The 20,260-nt window shown below is 38.8% G+C and overlaps 1 protein-coding gene across 2 annotated transcripts in view; it reads left to right on the forward strand.

Annotated features, from left to right (window-relative positions):
* Window positions 1–20,260, forward strand: part of EVC (EvC ciliary complex subunit 1) — a 56,816-nt gene that overhangs the window by 19,950 nt on the left and 16,606 nt on the right. For both annotated transcript variants that reach the window (XM_065659590.1, XM_065659581.1), the window contains exons 10-12: window positions 1,848–1,996; window positions 4,218–4,316; window positions 15,365–15,577. In XM_065659590.1, the coding sequence (XP_065515662.1) occupies window positions 1,848–1,996; window positions 4,218–4,316; window positions 15,365–15,577 (461 nt within the window). The remainder of the gene's footprint in view (window positions 1–1,847; window positions 1,997–4,217; window positions 4,317–15,364; window positions 15,578–20,260) is intronic.

Raw genomic sequence — 20,260 nt, forward strand, 5'->3', positions numbered from 1 at the left:
GGCCTCCTGCTAGCATGTGGAGCCAGAAGATACACAAAACATAGTTGCGCTATCACTCTTGTGAAAACATAATTTTGAGGCAAATAATCTTCAGATAAACCTTTTACTATATGAGACTAAAAATGCTTTAAAAATGAAGTCTTTTCTTCTTCCTATTGCACGCCTTCACATCACCTGTCTGTTAAATACACAATTATAACAGTCTAAGCTGACTGACTGACAAGGTTCTCTCTGTGTCACTTGCGAAGTTGTACCCAACTTTTCTGATAGGTGCTGTACCAAAGGCTCAGTGCTTCAGGACTCATGGAAAATTCTAGTACAAGTTCGGCAAAAATGAGGAGTTTTTTTACTCTCAAACATTTTCCAGAACCATTTTTGTTACTAGTGGGCATATTTAAAGAAAATTGTCCTAACAAAATGTCATTAGGGTTAGAGTTCAGTGAACTAGATAGTCAAAATGAATGTAGTCTTGTTGCAGTATATTCTAGCTGCAGTGCTGCTTGTTCATTTTCAGGCTTCATGCTGATAAATTGTGCCATGTCTCAATCAGGAGTTCACAGAATCACAGAATGGTTGAGGTTGGAAGGAACCTCGTGAGGTCATTTGGTCCATCCCCCCCTCACTCGGGCAGGGTCAGCTATAGCTGGTTGGTTGCCCAGGAAATGGAACGTGCTTAAAAAAGTAAAACCGAAAATAATCTGGAGTGCAGCATTTTCAAATGTGAGTCTGTGTTGACCTTGCTTATGAGCTCTTAAATGCATAAATTGAACTGTACCTGTAAAGTAGAACGTGCAGCGAGTAAGACTGCTCCTAGGAAACAAACAAGGAAGTAGTAAAGAATCAAGTAGTGTTTAAAAATAACAGTTGCTGTTTGTTCAGATGACATTTTTATTACAGGCTTTCTTGTACTTTCAGTGCACTTTCAAGTGTTTTGTCAGTGTATCATCAGCCTGTGGATAAGCACAATAAATTAGTGTGGAGATAAGTAAATTGCTTGGTGCTGTACTAATGCACTCCTTTATTTCTCCACAAAGTAATTTCTCATAGTCGCAACAGCGTGATGTGGCAGAACAGCAGCCACAGGAGACTATTCTTTTGCATTCCCCTTTAGCTGCCTGAGTTTGGGTGAAATACTGGTCTAGGGAAGGACAGGGGAGGGAAATGAGTAAAGTTCTTCTTAGGAGGACAGGCAGTGAGACAGGATGTAGTTGCAGAACACTGAAAGCACCAATTCCACTCTTCAGCACAGGGTCCAGATAGACTCAGGAATTTATAAATCACTTGGACCTATAGGGGAGGTGAAGAGGGGAGGAACTTGCTCCCGAATATTTCATGGTACAAGCACAACGTCAGAGGGACCTTAACAACTTTTGCTGCAGGTTCCTGGATGAGTCTGTTTGGGAAGCTGGTATGGCTGCACGCCAGTTCAAGCAAATCTGAACTAGCACTGCTCTGGATCTTTTCTCCATACCATATGTTGCTGCCTCTGTCCTTGCAGCAGCATCTGCATATCTGCATTTAGGTGATGAGCCGCCTCTTTTGGGGTGCTGTAGGTGGGAATCTGTTCTTGAGCTAACACACTGCCTTTGCATGAGCAGCAGCAGCAGTGACAGGGAGGGTGCAGGATGGTAGTGATCCAAAAACCTGGTAAGTGCCATATAACAACCCAAAAGTTCACATCTAAAAAGACTGTCAGGGTAAGACTTAAATTTGAAGTTCTCCATGGTGATTACTTGCCTCTTTCACTCACTAACAGATTTCTGTGAGCTTATGTTGTGTGACAATAGCAGATGCTAATTTCTCCCTGTGGAGTTGTGGTATCTAATCATGAGTGTTTTACGCTCCAGAATGCATCCAGCAAAGCAAAGACCTGATCTTGAAACAACTTGAGAGCTGTGCAAAGAAGAAAGAAGAGTTCATACACAGACAGAAAGCTGAACAAGGCAGTCTCCTCAGTAAAACTTTTCGTAATGAAGATCTTAATGATTTTCTTAAGGTGAGCACATAAAAGCTTATTTTCACTGTTCCATTATTTTTTAAGGCCAAATATATTGCAGATTCTTCCCTGTTCAGTAAAGTGAGTTTTGAGTCTTCCTGAGAGTCAAGTATAGTAGCACAGGGAAGATAGTGTTAGACCCTTATTGCCTAGGCTTGCTTGGAGACTTTTTATCTAGTATTGGTCTTGTTGCATTGGAACAAAATGCTGAAGGGTATTAATGCTAGGTTACATGTTTTGTAGAAAACATTTTTTACTGGGATACTATGTGTTTGGTTCAACATAGGAAATCTGTGGAAGAATGTATCTGTCCTGCCTTACAGAAGAAAGCAGGCTGCACTGATGTAATTGCTTTTCTATGAGTGAGGTTACTGAGCTCAAAAGACTATCAAATTTCACGCAAGCTGAGGGAAAATTCATTATGATTGCTGGCAGGATATATTAGAGAAGGTTTGCCATAGATAATTTAATATGGTATATAATGGCCAGTGTAATGTTTTCTCAGACATATTTTCTATAAAGCTCCATTGTTATAGTTCAGAATACATATAGGAGATCAGTGTTCTTAGCTGTAAATGCTGGGAGATGCAAAACTCCTATAACTGCTAAGAACTACAGACTCAACTTATTAGGAAATAATAATAAAAAAAAATCAATTCTCAATTTTCATAAGAAGAAATAATTTAAGGTTAAAGTGGTTACATCCAGCACCATTAAACTTTTGATGAAATCTAATAACTTAGATAAATTAATCTATGAGAAGACTCAGATTCCAGCTGTAATAAATTGTCAAAATTTATTGATCTCAACACTGCAATTTTGTACTGCAGAGCCAAATTCTTCAATTATATTGTATGAATTGGATAATGGAGTTACTGTTCTTGTGTGCAACACCTGTGCAGCAGCACCTCAGTTCGAAACCAAAGGTTTTAGACACTTTAAAAGAGTAGAGCACATTTTACCTATTTGGCTTGTCATAACTTCAAATGAATAATTCTGTCACACATTTTTGTAGCCGTTGAGCACTTGTGAATGTATTTTCTTTATATACATCACTCAAAACTCTTGGATGCATCCAAAAAGCTTAAGAAATTTTGTATTAAGACCTCTCCCCTACTAAGTTAAAGCCACACAGCTTTGTGCAAGAGATGCTGTGTTCTGTACATCTTAGGAAAGCTAACAAATACACTTAAACTGTGTTTAAACTAATGATCTGCTTATGACAGGCAAGTAGAAGTGTGCAAGTTACTTTTCATCTTGCAGGACAGAATACAACTGAGTCTTAGTGTTTTCAAATGTCTATGTGCAAACAATAAAACAAGTCAGAAATTTAAACTTTTCTGCTACCACAGTGGAGAGAGACCTTTTTTTCCCCAGAACAGATGGAGTCTTGAGTCCAGAGACTCTTTGAAGAATAAAAAAAACTGGTATGTATTTCCCATTTAACTCACATGGTTTGACTTAAATAGTCCAGTAATTATTTTGTATAAACGACCCCCTCAGAACTGAGGAGCTATTTTAAACCTGTTTCATGGTTTCACAGCCAGCCCAGTGAAGGAATTGGTTCTGAATCTTCACCGTGAGCTCAGAGTTGTACCCATCAAATGCACTTTTCTTCTTTGCCTTCCTCCCTGCACCTTATCAAAAGGCTCGCACCACTGTGGTAGCAGTCTCAACAGTAACTGACCTTTCTGCTGAATATAAAGTGCTTGCCAGTTATGAAGGTGGGTTATGTAATGAACTTTCTTCACATCAGTTTCTTTTGAACACAAGTTGGATGGTAATGATTTAGCTGCTGCAGCTCTGAATTTTTATATGGCAGAATGACCTAGATAGTTAAGGTTAGATAGTCCCTGTGTCATTCTGTCTCCTGCTCTTTCCACTGGAAAAGGAGCACTTTTTTTTGCTTAGATTTTTTTTCTTTTTTTTACTGTCAGAAAATACATGAATGATCAAATGAAGCACACAAGCCAGAAAGTGCCAGTTACAATATTGGGTACATATTATTTAACCCAAATTGCTTAGGCTATGGAGTTTCATATTTAAGACGGGGTATGCTCTAATTAAGGTGGTAAGGCAATGTCCCTCTGACTTACAATTCCAGCTGAACACTTAACTGTTGTGATGGTACATGGCAAAGGGATCAGAGAAAGGAAGGAGAATCACAAGAAGCTATCAGTTTTTTTCAGCTATTTAAATACAGCTCTTGTGTTTCTTTTAGGCTTACCATGAATTGCTAGAGAAGCATCGGCAAGCACAGTGGGAACTGGAGGAGGAGGATGACTGCGAGAGCACGGAGGCTATTGCAGATCTCTACAAGGTGCCATCTCTAGTGATATATGTCATTTACTAATATAAATTCTGAAGATCCTCTAACCCCACTACTCCTTGGGAAGGATTGAGAAATTGCAGGAGATATGGTGGCTCTGGCAAACCTCAAGACAGCACAGACGTCTGTGCTTGCCTTTTCCATGATCTTCCCAACACACTACATTTCCTAACCTTGTGGTGGCTTACAAGGCTGCAATAATGCTGAGAGCATATATGGATGGCATTATGTTACCAGGAGATACACTTCATTTATGTAGCATAATTATCTCCTCTGCACCATGGTAGGATGATACTATTCTTAGTTAACTTCACTTTATCTCCAAAAATAGTTCTCTCATTTCTCTTCCTCTCAGAGAAGTTGTTTTGACACTAGTTAGTTCACTGAAATAAGTTCAGATCTTTGGTGTAAGTAATATTTTTATATTTCTTTATGTTCCTGATTTGGAAAATATGCAAATGCTTGATACTTTTGCACCATGTTAATTATTTTCTGTCTGCACTGAAAATGTGAGATAATGTGGTCTATCTCATGAAGCCCAAAACCAGCTAGCAGTGACCTTTAATTAGGCTGGAACAAATCACTTTCAGCTCAACAGAATCCTTGTCCTGATTAATTATGACCAGATCAGGGTATTATGGAAACTTGTAGTTCCTATTATATTAGGATAAAATACCCACACAGTCTTAATTAGCACTAGTCCAAATGCACTTCTTCAAATTCAATTGATAAAAAATCAAAGCAACTGTATTTAGAACAAGTAGTTTTGCCATGGGTTTATGTAATAGTGCAAGCAACAGGATATGTGATAAGCACTACTCCTTTGGAGAGAGGATTGGAGAAAGGAAAAGTTTGCTTGGATGGCTGTGCCAGTAAATTAGAGTAGATTAATTGTACAAAGCTGTATAATTTAAGTAGAATCATCATGTCTTCTGATACTGCTATGTGCAATCCATTCTCCGGAGTTAATTTATCCATCTACTTCCTCAATTCACAGGAAGTTTCTGGAGACCAAACAATTCTTTTTTACTCTGTGCAGTTCCACCTCATTTGTGAAATTATATTGCTTTCCTTTATTGTGTACTTTGCTTTAGTGACATTAAGATCAGACTGAAAATCTTATTTCTTTCAGCAGTGTTAGCTAAGTTTCCTTTTCCATTAAAGAAAAATTGGTTTGGGTGAATTAAGTGTTTATAGAATTGCCAAGTTGCCAGGAGAGCTGCATAAACTTGAACCCTGCCAATTCACCCAGCTCTAAGCCATTATATGCCATATTACAGCTGCTCTCTTATTCCTAGATCCAAACAAACGCTGCCAGACATGAAAAACTGCAAGTACTGTGATCCAGCTGGCATCTGTTGAATAGGGGCCCAGAAATCCTAATTTACACCTTTTTTTCTTTTACAAAACATTTTTATTGTGACATTTAACATAAAGAGCAACTGCACTTTCTCCGCTTAACCCTAAATACAGTTAACTACAGACTGTTTTAGGAGAGCAGACTGCCTCTGAATATACCTTGTAAGCAGCATAAGTTAGAAAGAAGAGGAAGTGCAAATAAGCATAGCCCTACTGTAGGTAAATGGAGTTGTTCTAACTTCTACAGCTGAGTTTAGTGCAGTGGTTATACATATGTTGTCCATTACCTGGGGCATAAAAGCAAAAGTAGATTTGCCATTAAGGTAGCATGTTGCATCTCACAACTACAATGCCTTTGCTTCTCTCCCTGCTCTACCACACTTCCAGAGAAGTGCATCTTGGACAAGCAGAAGCCTTTCCCTGGGTAGCATGGCTTTGTCTCTTCACTTAGTTTCTCTGTGTTTCTGCTAGGGAGACAACTTTATTGCTACCAGTGGGGAAGGCAAGATACCCATGTGAAGGCAGCAGTGATTTGAAATACTCCATGGTGCAGTGGTGTTACTGCAGCTCAGGTAAACCGAGGCAAGCAAACATGAGACTCACCAGCTGTGTACCAGCAACCCTTATGTGGCAATAGTCAGCACTGTGCTGCAAGATCTGTGTCCCAGTCGGGTCTGGACCAGCTAATTTGTAGAACATCTACTTATGTTAGATGCTAACAAACTTAACCAGCTAGTTTGGTAACATCTGCAAACACTGCAAATCTCCCTGCTGTCATTCCAGAAGTCCTGTACTCCTAAAACTTAACTGATAGTCATTTGCCTTGCACTTAGTTGGAATGTTCAGATCTGCTGTTTCTGTACTGTGAGCAATGAAAAGGTTCAATTAAATGTTTGGTAAAACATTCTATTGTTTACTTAATCTCCATGTTTCTGTCACTGAAAGCGTGTGTTACTAAGTGTAAGTTAGAAGGCAGGAAAAGAAGGTCTCGAGTGCAGTTGTGTTCTGGTTTTTTTATACCATTCTAGTAGAAACAGTCGCTTAGCAGTATTACTGAAAAAACTGAGTGAAACTCTCTGAGCTCACCCTGGCATGCTCCACAGATACTTAGATTAATATTCCACAGCTTGTGGTCCACAAGGCATCTACAGACAGATTGCAAGACATTTAAAAAAAATGCATTAATATATTTGTAAACACAGTCAGAGTGGAAAGAATTAGAAGTAATTAAATATTCAGCCCAGTTTTTATTCTGTTGCAAATTAAAATTAGCCTTTGAAAACTGCACAAAGTAGTTAAGATTTCCCACACACAGAAGTAAATAGCTGTTGCATTTAAGGGAAATAAAACTGAGATGTCTTACTAGGAGCTAATTACCTAAATCCAAGAGGAGGAAAAGTGTTACCACAATGTTTCTGTAACGAAAATTCAGCAATAGCATTCTATATGCCTCCTCTCCCAAGCAGCTCATACTCTCTACTAGTCCAGGATTAAAGAAATGCCACATCTTCTGGGCTGAACAATCTTATGTTGTCCAGTACTCACAAGATTTAGGATTCCAGACAACTTCCTGCTTGTCTACCTATTGCCATCTTGACTTTGGTTGGACAGCCCTAAAACTGAAATGAATCACACCTTGCTTTTTATGTTAATGGCAACAGAACCCAAACCATGGTGGGATTTTTTGTTTTGGTTTTTTTCCACATCCAAACACTCTCTTAAGTTGTTTGGGTATCATCATTATTGCAATTTATAAGCACCAGTATCCTAGTAAAGAACAGCCATGTTGGTTCAAACAAATGACCATTTGGAGTAATATCCAGTAAGTTGATGTACTATAGCAGCACCGGTGTTGGAAAGGTGCATAATACCAACTTACCTAGAGTTAGGTCCTATCCTCAGGCATACCTTCAGCTAAGAGCAGTTACTAGCAGCTTTCAGAGCAACTGTCATAGAGCATATAGGTGCCTCCATCCTATATCAACTTTCTAAACCATCCACGCCCCTTTAAGTACTGTAGCAAAACTTATACTGTAGATGACAAGCTAGAATTGCTTGCATTTTCGGATTGCACTCTTGACAAACCCACTGAACCAAGCACAGAAACCGAAGTGCTCAGCCATTGCCCTAAGCTCATGGTCCTTATCTGTTGTAGTTGAAAGCCACTAAACCTTTCTTTTTCTTTTTTTTTTTTTTCAGGGAAAAAGGACCTGTCAAGGTCTTAAATGTGATAAAGGCTTGTATGTGATAACGAGTTTAGACTCTCCATTCATCTGTCAGTTGTGCACTAGAATGACGACTTATTTCAACAGTTATCTTGGTTTGTCCTAGCATAAGCAAGCAGGGAAGCAAGCCTGATGGACTTAGTTTCATGAATAAATAGAAAGATAACTTTAATGCAAGAGGTGATACTAAAATATAAGGAGAAGGTCACCATGCGACCAAATAGGGAATCAATATCCTGGGGACAGAAAAAAAGATGTCACTTACCTGTAAGTGCCACTTGCTTGTGGGAGAAGATCTTTACCTTGTTCTCACATGGTAAGGTTCTTCTAAGCCCTTCTCAAATTTTTAGGCCTTTGTTATTTTTTATTTTTTCCTTGCTTACATAGTTTGTGAGCTCATCAACATAGATTTATATAACCCTCTAGCCCTGCAAGCTACAGTACCTAAAAAAAAATTATCCAAATTGGTGAATAAGTACATAAAAATGCAGTGATCTGGAAGCTGACTGTGTTTGCACAGAATAATTGAGTAGGTTTGTTTTGTGTACACATGAATAAATTGATTAAATTATTTGGAATGGAATCTGTTGATACCTGAAGTGGATGAATGAGTTGTGTTTGGGTGATAGCATAGGACTTTTCAGACACATTAGTGGAGTAAAATGGTCCACTGTAGGTGAATAGTCTGAGTCCAGACACAGGCTTCATAACTAGTTTTTGAAGTGCAGGTTCAGGAAAGGGGAGAAGTGATTTTGACTATCACAGTGTATCATAACTCAAAGGAGGACTTTTGTCAGAGGTAATTGTATGGCTCAGCCTAATACTTTCGTAAATACAGTCTGCAGATTTATCCTGCACACAAGGGATATTGTGCTGCAATAACAGTTCTGTGCTAGCATGAGTAGCTTTTCAATTGTAAAGTTTTTGCTGTAGTATTATTTTAGGTGGCAGCAAAAGCACCCCCATAATGTAGCCTGTTTTGTTTCTCATTTCTTATGATCTCTTGAAAACCTTAATGTCTAGCTCTCCAGGTCTGTCTCAAGTTTAGCAAATGAGATGTTCATTAACATTTAATATTTCATTTTCTTTCTTTTCTTTTTGTGAATTACCTACTTAGCAGGGAAAGGAGAAGGGAAATGAGGTTAGTCATCAACAGTTCATTATTAAGAAAACAGACATGCAGATTGCACAAAGTAAATCAGTTAACAGTTGGGAACTACATTGTCCATGGTAAGATAATTATTTCTCCTCATCTTTAACATCAAAACCATAAAAAACACACAATTTACTGTCATTTATAATTCCCCTTTGCTGATAGCAGTCACCCGGAATGTTATTTCATTTGACCTGACAGAACACAGAAATGCACAGGAATTTTAGACTAAAAGCTATGAAATAATGATTATTATCAACACGCAAGGCAATAAACATTTTATGAATGGATAAACATAAATGTGAGGTTGAAGCAAAGTATTTGATTTTTTCCTTTGTTAAGAAAAGGGGAAAATTAACATCTGTCAAAAGAAAAAGTACAGATTCTCAGAGACTTACTCTTTCATTACTTTCCATATGTAATTTCATTAAAATGAGATATGGTTAGGGATACTTTTAAGTAGAGTCGACTGTATTTTTGGGTACCGAGTGCTAGCTTCTTTTATAGGTAAATCCCCCACAGCTTGTCTCAGGTGGAAATCTGTATCAAGAGACTTGAATGATAGATCAAGTTTGTGAACGCCTTCCATGCAAACTCAGCCTGGTCCTAGTTTTGGCCACCGGTAAAGTTTGATCTGGTATTTCAGTCAAAGCTGATACAAGATTCCTGATATGGATGGTCTTCGTTCTGAAGTTTACTTCTTTCCTTACTGCATAAGAAAATGTATTTTACCTCTGTATGGATTCACAATTTAATAGTTAGACCTAGTAAAGGACGTAACCTTTTCTACAAAGGCAGGTTTCTAAGAAGGAAGTACAGAAAGAGAAGTTTGAAACTGCTTTCTGAATAAATCAGGACTGAAATTCCAATGAACCTCTATTTTAAGTGCATGGAAATAACTTTCTTCGGGTTTTTTTCCAGTATTGGGGGCCTATAAGTATGCTGGGGAGGGACTCTTCATTGGGGACTGTATAGTGATAGGACAAGGGGTAATGGGTCAAATTTAAACAGGGGAACTTTAGGTTAGATATAAGGAATAAGTTCTTTAACTGTGAGGGTGGTGAGGCACTGGAATGGGTTGCCCAAGAAAGTTGTGAATGCTCCGTCCCTGGCAGTGTTCAAGGACAGGTTGGAGTCTTTGAGTGGCATGGTTTAGTGGGAGATGTCCCTGCCCATGGCAGGGGGTTGGAACTAGATGATCTTAAGGTTCTTTTCAACCCTAACTATTCTATGTTTCTATGATTAGTTTGTCCTATGGATGATGTCAATGTCATTGTATCTTATTGGTACTAGGATTCTTAAAAGTAGGCTCCTGTTTTCATTTGCAGATAGCATTCCAGAATTCTTCACATGGAAGAGAGGAAGAAGTACATGCAATCAGCTTTGTCTTATTTCGTGTGAGCTTATAATGTGAAGTATCTTCCAGTGACCAGTGGCATCCAAGAATATTTGGAGTATTTATGGGATGTATGATCCGAGTATTAAATCTCTTTTCATGATAAGATACAATATGGGTTGGGAGATGAATCTCTTACTTCCTAAACAAGTGTCCTAGCCCACTGAGCTTCTGGAGGTACAGGCAAGAGTGTTCTGTAGCTTTAAGCAGAAATCTTAAATATTTTAATGAAATACTAATGTATGACAAGTTAACAAATAGCTATCACAATTTTACTATTCACTGTAATCTCATCTGCGTGTAAGAACATTTTAATCATTTGGGTTTGAGGGAGAGCATTAATCTTGTTCTTTGGTTTTGTAGTGAAATCAGATAAGCTGTGTATTTCCCCTGGTTTTTGACAAAATTATGTATCTATTGCCTTGTTTGAAATTCAGATGCACTCAGCATTTTAATCTAAGCCCATTTTATTTCTGCATATACCCCGTCGTATTTCTTTATGCTTGATGAATTCCTCTGGAGATTTTTTGAAAAGCTTTGAGATTGACTGCCAGGTACTACAAGCAGGTTCATGCAACACTGCAATCAGCTATTCTATTAATGGAATCAATTTGAATAAATTTCGTTAAGTAAAAGTTCTAAAACCAAGAGATGGCGTATCAGGAAGCTTGTAAGAAATATTTTGTAAGGGTTCTAGTCCAAAAATAACATCCTGGAAGCAGCGGGGTTTCTCAATGGTTTTCTTCTTTGACTGTGGAAAATAAGCTTTATAATGCGTAGTGCACCGTCCCTGTTCACAGACAGACTTTATTGCTGTTTCAGATCAAGTATGTTCCTGAGACTAGAAGTAGTTTTGAGCTATGTTGTTAGCTTGAGTCGCTTTGTTAGAATTCAATCACATCTGCAGTCTTTCCTAAATGTAGATTTACCACTTCCCCTACCGAATTTTAAAAGCCCATTCCACTCTTTGTTTTTTCAAGTGCTGGGTTAAATGGTGTGGCAATCATACTGGACCTGTGGTCCTCTGGGTCGAGCATGGTGTCATGTTAGAGTCTGGGGTGCAAGAACTACCTGAGGTCTAATGTCCATATGATTATGTGTTCACATTAAAGCAGACAGCAGCCACTAGTTCCTTGAACACAGAGAAGTGTTTTGATAATCATCACTGACAGTGGTTTATTTTGCGATGCTGGACCGTAGATGAGACCAGTAAGTGCAGGATTTGTCCTGCACAGAGGAGACTTTCTAACAGAACATAAAGGGAAAGTGTTTAAAATCACTATCCCGGGTACTTAAAACACCTGACCAGGCTTCTTGCTTTCCCTTGCCAGTTTGCAACATTCATAAGATGTAAAGAACACATTGCTTAGGCCTGCTTCCCCTCCATGTATTCACCCATTTTCATTTTTAATGGGACTGCTGATGTGAAAAACTGCCCTTGAAATCTTAATTCCACTTTTTTGTCCTTTCATACACCAGTTTCAGCAGAGGGACATGAAGTATTTTGCTAACAAATAGTTAAGCAGCTTTGATCTAATGATAACTTGGCCATCACATTAATGAGGCAGTGTAGGTGAGTAATTTTGTGAGAACAAGACCTAGTTACATTTTCCTGGGTAAATTTTTCCCCTCTGATAGTGCCAAAGGTGGGAATACAGTATAATTTGAAGCTGGAGGGAGTGCAAGCAGAGCTATTCACTTGGTCTTTAGACACAATGACATAAAGGCAAGTAAGAAAATACCTTTTTTATGTTCTGTGCAAAAGGCTTACTGGTAAATAATACAGAGCTGTCAGCATGCCAGGGAAATGCTATCAGTTCTGCAGCAAAATACGTTGCAAAGTGATTTAGCTGCCATAAGTGGAACTCCGTGTAAGTGTAGAGTTCCTTAACACCCTGCCTGAGATCTTTTAAGATTGCAATAGAAATGCCACAGACTCCTCTAGACTGCTTGTGAGCTATTTCAGACCCAAGAGGAATTTTTATATCCCTGAACACCCAGTAAATGTGGGAAAATTACCTTGTTCTGAAAGGCTGGTAAAGCTCAGAGAAGAGATGGTTTACAGAGATAGAGTGATTGTTCTTTAAGTGTTGTATAGGATACAGAGATTAGAAACATAGGATCTTTGATCATAGAATTATAGACTCAGCTAAGTTCGAAAAGACCTTTAACATCATCAAGTCCAACCATTACCTCAGGACCGCCAAGACCAGCACTAAAGCTATCACTGAGGGCCTCATCTACACAGTTTTTGAACACTTCCAGAAACGGTGACTCCACCACTGCCCTGGGCAGCCTGTTCCAAGGCCTGATCATCCTCTCAGTGAAGAAATTTTTCCGAATATCCAATCTAAACCTCCCCTGATGCAGTGTGAGACCGTTACCTCTTGTTCTAACACTTGTTACTTGGGAGAAGAGACCAGCCACCTCCTTGGCTTTATCCTCCTTTCAGGTAGTTGTAGAAAGCAATAAAGTCCTCCCTGAGCCTTCTCTTCTCTACTAAACAACCCCAGTTCCCTCAGCTGTTCCTCATCAGACTGTTGCTCCAGACTCTTCACCAGCTTCTTTGCCCTTTTCTGGACCCACTCCAGCACCTCAGTGTCTTTCTTGTAGCGAGGATCCTGATCTTGTGTTAAATCCCAGAATCTGAGGGTGTGAATTTTTAAAAGAGCAGCAGAAGAGAGAATTCGAACACTTAGTGCTGTAGTGGGTTTGCATGAGTATTGCTAAGCTAAGCCAGACCCACAACTACACAAATTGTATATGTATAAATAGATATATGAAATTGTAAATAAATAAAGATAGTAAAAATCCTGCCTCTCGTTGCAACAGTAACTGGTATCTGTAATAATAAAGGAGTAAGGGAGATCCATCCTTCAGCATAGGATGCAACTGTGTAGAAAACATTGCCCTAATGGTATTAGTCACGTTCAGATTGCCAGCAATTGCTAGAAATAGCGGGTGTTCCCAGAAATGAGGTATCCAATTGTTGGGTCTTTGTCTATTTCTCATACTTAGTACCCAGTTTCAGAAACCTGTAGCCTAATTTACAAGAAATCAGAACACTTTGAGATTAAACAAAGCCAGTGGGAGCTGGATTCTGAAAATCCTCTGTATTAAACAGAGAGTGGAGAAAATCAAGACACCCGATCTTGAAGGTGTAGTGAACACTTTTGATAGTAGTGTGCCTTGATTTTATCCATAAGAAGAGGTTGCTGCAGGAAGCAATTAAGCTAAGCTATTTATTGTTTGTGAAACGGCTAATTAATATGGTGATTAGCATCCTAGAGGGATCTTAGGAGGAAAATAATAATCTCATATTCAGTGCACAGTTTGGATATTTTACAATAAATGAGAAATACAAAATAAAGATTTTTTTTTAAATGTATCCATTCAATGGGTATAGATAAATCTAAACACAAAATAGATAAAGGTCCTGTGGAAAGAGTATCATTTATCATTATGGAGGCACAAAACTGGTTTTCACATGCAACCTAAGATCTAGTCATTCTTTATGTCTGAGTTCTTGACTGCACAATTAAACCTCCTCTTTTCTTTTGTTGTTTGGGTTTTCTTTATTTTTTCAGGGCGCGGGGAGAGAGGGGCTTGATCTTATTTTCTTTTTTATGATACAACATCTAGCAGTTGGAATGGGCTCTTACACAATAGCATATTATACCAGTGTATCTCCCCAGAAAACAAGTCCACTACAACTTTTCATGTCTATGCGCTGCAGAGAGATGTTTTTGACATCCAGATAAATATCTGTCTGAGAGGTTCTAGATTTTGATCACTAGTGAGATTGGAATTAAACCTGTATTTAAAAGAAGGCAACAGCTAGAAGCCTTGACTTGTTCTTGCAATAGGAATTCTGTATTTTAAGAAAAAAAAAAGAGATACAAGCATTTTCAGGGGGGCTAACACTGATTTACAATGAAAAGAAAACCAAGTAGGCAATAAAGCTTTTTGGACTGATAAGATCATGTGGCGCTCATACAAAAATAGCTCTTCCTACTGTTGATGTACTGCAGTGTCTGTGTGACCTTTCCAATGTGTTTTTGTTTTCGTTCTTCCAGTGGGGAAAGCTGCCTGCTCTCACTCCTTCTCCTCAGGGATTATATCAAATTGTAGCAAGTTTGCAAACACAACTCATATCATCACTGTGTATTTGACAGTGAAATTATGTGTTCTGAACAGACTTCTTAGCTTGGATGACGTCTGACTAAATCACCCACACTGTTCTTGTTAGCAAAACAGCCTCTGCAATTGAAAACTGCTCATATGAGACTAGTTCTATTAAAACCACTAGAGGATGTTTGCTTTTTTCTAGGCTTGAACCTCTTCTACATCAGAAGGAATTTGAATAATTCTGTCCTTCAAGCATTGAAGAGTATCGTATTTTGGAGCACCGTTAGCATTACTAATGTCAGTTTTGCCTAACTAAAAGCCATACTGTCCCTTTTTACTCTTCTTTCTTTCTTACCTTCATTCATTTCATGTCTGCACCTTTGAAAATGTGTTGTGCTACACTGGATTGTTTCCACAGCAACTTTCAAAATAAGTGTCTTTATAACACGTTGCTATAGCCGGTAAAATATTCCTTGCAGTGCAGCTGAATGTGAGCAGCAGTTAAGATTCAAGGTCTCATGTGCTCATGTCCCTGTTGCATTTTAAATGGCATTGTGTGCCTTGAACCAAAACATTTAAATTGTTTCAGCTACAAAACCTGGTCTTTTTAACTCAAGCTTTCGATTTTAGCTCTAACAATCAGTCACTGCCTCACTGTCTTCACTAGGACATGGTTCCCCTACTGCCATCTTTGAGACATGCAGTGAAACAGCTCCAAAAGGCCAGGGCGTTCACTTTGTCACCTGTCTCTCTCTGCCGCTTTTTGTCTCTCTGTTAGGAGCTGTACTCTAAAGCTTCCCGTGCTTTAGTGGAGTTGGTGACAGAGCTGTTTCTTCAGACCCTGCCTCTTGTGACTGGCCTCTCTGTAAGAGAATGTGAGCTTCTGAAAGAGGAATGGCAGGAGAATTTGGTCTCTCAGCTGGAAAAATGGGAGACCTACTGCCAGAGACGCTGGAATCTTTTCCAGGAACAGCTACTGCAAGAAAAACAAGTAAGACCTGTGCTATGTTCTGGGACCCCAGGGCTAAAAATTGTGACACAGAAAAAAATACCAAGATATTTATCTGTGGGAAAACATATTTTGTATAAATACACAGCTCATGTCCAGACTTGGGATGGGCAGTTTAACATGCAATATGGAGTGAACATACATGCTGTATGTGGACTTGCATAGAAGAGTCAGAGAGTAATTACTGAAGATCTGTCCACAGTGTTTGATGGCTTTGTCAGCACATAAACATTTTTTGTCAAGGCTTCTGTAAGATTTTCTCAACTCTTCAGCATCTCCAGAAACAGCTCAAAACTTCATCTGGTCTATTTGAAGAGGGTACGTATAAGCACAGTTTAGAGGAAAGAAGGCTGTACAATAATAAATATGTCTTAGTAATTTTCATGTACTAATACTGCACTAATTGGAAACATAGCATACATAGTTTATATAAAACTTATTCTTTACTCTGAGAAGGTGAAGAAACACATATCTCGCTTTCCTGCTCTGTTTGTGCCCAGCATTCATTGACACTGAAGGAGGAAAGCAATGAAAGCAAATGTTACTCCGTGTTACTAGATTCTATTCTATTCTATTCTATTCTATTCTAACAATACATGCAACAGCAGCGAATTCTATTGTATTATAAACATGGAGGCAGGTGTCTTCAGCATTAGGCTGGAACTCAAATATACCTTCAATTTATTCATGCAGTGCTAAGTCTCTATTAATACTACTTTGAAGACTTAACACAGCTTAATCAAAGAAAGACCTTCTCTACACAAAGGCGTAACCCTTCCTAAATGTTAAGTGTGTGATGCAATGTATGGAGTGATTGGAGCTTCTTAAATAAGAGGTTAGCAGAGTTCTTTAACACAAGCAAAGTCATGCTTTTCCCTACCATCATTCTTCACAGTGCCTGGACAATCCAGTACATGGTTAATAAGGTACTGATTGTGTCCCTAAATATTACAGACTGATGTAAGGTGTTTTCGGGAAACTGTGGGGTTCCTACTAACTCTGGTAGAGTGGTTTGCTTGCTGGGGGTTTTAGAAAACCCTTGAGAATACAAAAGCAAAATTATTCATTGAAAATTTCTAGCCCTTTTTTTTCTTCCCTATTTTTCTTAATCTGCTGGAGTCAGGCAACATGCATATCCCTGAATATTTTATGTTTGCTTTATTGTAATTCACTTGTTATCTCAAATATTTTAAAAAGTAATTCTGCTTGCCTCTTCTGTTTCTGTGTCACAGGGATATCTAGCAAACTAAATTAAAAAGTGCTTAGGACCAGCTGCTGATGCCACTGAATTTGCTCACATGCTTTCACTTAAGGGCAGGCATTCCTGTTTTCTAGGGGTGCTGGATGGCATTTAGTGTTTGAATACCATCAGTAATTAAGGAAGCAATGTCTGACCTCAACTTCTTTTTTTGCCCCTTTTTATCAAGGATTAGATTCAATACCTGACTCGGTGAGCTTAAACCTCTAGGTTGTTCTTTGTTTTCGCATTCACCCAAGATTCACAAATTGCCTGTCCTTGTATGTGAATGACCTAAGCAGCCAGGTCTGGTACGGACTATAAGAATGTGTCATAGCACATGGAGCCCAAAGCAGCATGGTGGTATCTGCTGTCACTAAAAACCCCGGTCAAAGAAGGAGGAGGTTCTGGTGTGCAATTTACAGTTTGCCTCAGAAGTCAGAGTGCATGTTAGGGCACCTCTGCTCTGGTCCTTCTGCTGTCCCATTGAGACTCAGCCATTGTTCAGGGCCAGAGAGGATGCAGTTTAATGGCTAGCACACTGTCCACAGAAGGGGAGATCTCAAGTTAGAAGTTTTGTTCCAAATATGCTGTTGATGCATTCCTCTTTTACTCTCATTGGGCACAGCACTGAGTGAAGAAACCACACCCTGGGATTTTTTTTTTGTTTCAAGGGGTTAAAAGGATTGGTTCATCTCCAGCATTCTGTTGCTCTTTGGGCAGTGCTATATGATGGATTCATTGTAGTGTGAATTCAGATGTTCCAGTTATGCCCAAGCATATGTTATTTAAATTAGTAAGTTGACTTTCCATCACTTCCAGTGTTCTGTAGCATTCATAATATACAGCACATATCTTCCTAGCTGAAAAAAAGAACTAAAATAAAGGGTTTGCTGGCACTGTTAACAGTAATTACTGAGCTATAGGGGCATTCACTTAGCAATGACAGAGCAATCACACTGGTCTCTGGGTCACCAGCCCTGCAGTTGAGCCTTATTCAATATAATAATTTCCTGAGCAGCAGACAGAGCTGTCCTAAGTGATAAATTCCTAGAAGAGACAAATGTTTCTCTTAGTGAGAAAATGCGTAATTCCGCAGGACGATACTCTTTGCAGGTGATTAAGTAGCTTTTTTAACTTGACGCCTGTGGCTTCTTGGAAGTGGTTTGAACTAAACTGGAAAAAAAGCCTGCTACATCTCCAGAGAGCATGGAAGGAGATAGCTGTTCCACCAAAGTTTGGCTGGCAGATTTTCCTGTATAAGAGTCTGAAATCATACAAGTCATGATAATACGTTCAAAAGCAAAGTGCATTTCTTGGCCTTTTCATAGTATAAACACAGCAGCATGTACATTTAAACAATAAGCTGACACAGAAAGAGCATTTGATTTCCACCTTAAGAAGAGTCATCAGACACTAGTGACATTTAGGAGATCCCATAGATGGTACAGTGCTGAATGTGCTGATCCATAAATCAGCATTTAAATTGACAGCCCTTTTAATTTATCAGGCATTTTCCAGCAGGAGATAGGTCTTTCATTTCCCTCTTAATAAATGTACTATACGAAGAGTTACATAGTCACCTGCTTTACAGACTTGGGAAGTCTTAACGCCAGAAAGCTTTTCACCAGAGTATTTATGTGTGCTTTTCAAAGTGGCTTTTTTTTTTTTTTTTAGATAATCTTTCCTAGCATTTATATATACCTGGAATATGATGTCCTTTGTGGGAACAGAATCTGTTTCACAGCTGAAAAGGAAAAAAAGAGTTTCATATTTGAATTTGCATCCTCAAGGATGCAAATGAGGCAAGTGGGAATAAAAGACTAATGAAAATAAATTTTGAGCATTTTTCCACATAGTCCTTACCTCATGATTTCTGTAGACATCTCTTCTGCCTGGGCAGTGGTTACTGGGAGTAGACTGCTGCAGGAGGCTGAGGTACTTGCTTGGCATTCGGCGTGCATCACACCCCATCTACAGGCTGTTAGGCAGAAATTGCTGTCCTTTGATTTCCTGAATAATCTATGTTAAAAGTGTCAGATAGAGCTGCAGAAAAAAGAATGATCTTACTTGGGTTTAGTTTGCTGTTGCTTCTGAGGTCTAACTCAAGATACTTATGGGTTTCACTACCTATAAAAGGCATATTTCTCACCTTTATTGACAGAGAGTAATAGTTCATGTTAGCAGTGCTCCAGAAGGTCTTGTAATGGACTTGTCAGGAAGCAAAGCACTGAGAAGCTTAACAAGTAAAAACAGAGTGAGGGCATTTCTGTCCATTTCCACGTCACTGCTTGACATCCAGAAATGTTACTAGCACCTGATTACCAGTTTTGACATGGTGTGCATTTTATCACTTTCTCTTTGGTTTATATTCATTTTTTCATAGTGATTATAATGACTCTTCAAGAAGCAAGATACTCCTTGAAGCTTTACTTCCCCATTTACCATGCATTTCTTACTGGTATTACTGGTTCAGTGCAGGAAACAGAAAGCTTGACCTCTGTTCCAGACACCGAGTCTGTGCAACAGTGTGATTTTCTCCATTGCATACAACCTGTCTTTGAGCAAAGAAAGGCCATTCCCAAAAACTGGAAAGCTTGGAGAAGTATCTGGTGTCTTGACCCAGCATTGAAAGATTGTACAACACAGTCTGACCTTTCCACCTGGCTTGATGAAATAGTGGTCTCCGTTTTGCTGGTTTTCAGCCATACACCGTCAGCCTTAAATTAAGATTCCTAGATTTTTACTGTTGCTTTTGTGCCTGTATATATGAGAGTTCTAGTATTTCAGAGGTGGAAAATACCCAGTCCTCTGAGCCCATCCAAGTGAGCTGCTGAATAAAGCAAACAATATTCTGTTTATTTCCAGCTGATCCTTCCCTACTTGATCATTTTCCTAATGGCCTTGTTGAGGCAAAACACTGGTTTAGTATTTGGTCCAACTCTCAGTCTTCCTTATTTATCATCCTATCTTAAATGTGTAATAACCCACGTCCTTTACTCTTTGTTCTCTATCACTTACGCAGCTGCTGTACTTCTACTGTTAAGGTTAATAGCTGTGTGCTGGGAGGATTTTATGCTGTTTTCTTAGCTTTCCATTGGTCTCAGGGAGGTGAAGAGACCTTTTATAAATTCTGCATACAGCTTACCCTAGATGTACTCAGTGGAAAAGGTGACTCGTTCTTTTACTTTAAAAGAAACTATGGTTGCCACCAGAGTGAATACCACTAGGGTATTTCTTCATAAAAAAGGAGTAAACAACGACTACAGTCCCTGTCTTTCTTTTCATTCTGAGTGCCTTTGTGGATAGGATATACTGAGAGCAGCAGAGATGCTAAATTTTGGGTTCTTGGCTGCAGTATTATAACATTTACCATTCTAATTGTAATTGAGAAATCATCTCCTGTTTTCTGTGTCTTGGTGATCTAT

The sequence above is a fragment of the Lathamus discolor genome, chromosome 1 (assembly GCF_037157495.1).
Source record: "Lathamus discolor isolate bLatDis1 chromosome 1, bLatDis1.hap1, whole genome shotgun sequence".
NCBI lineage: Eukaryota > Metazoa > Chordata > Aves > Psittaciformes > Psittacidae > Lathamus > Lathamus discolor.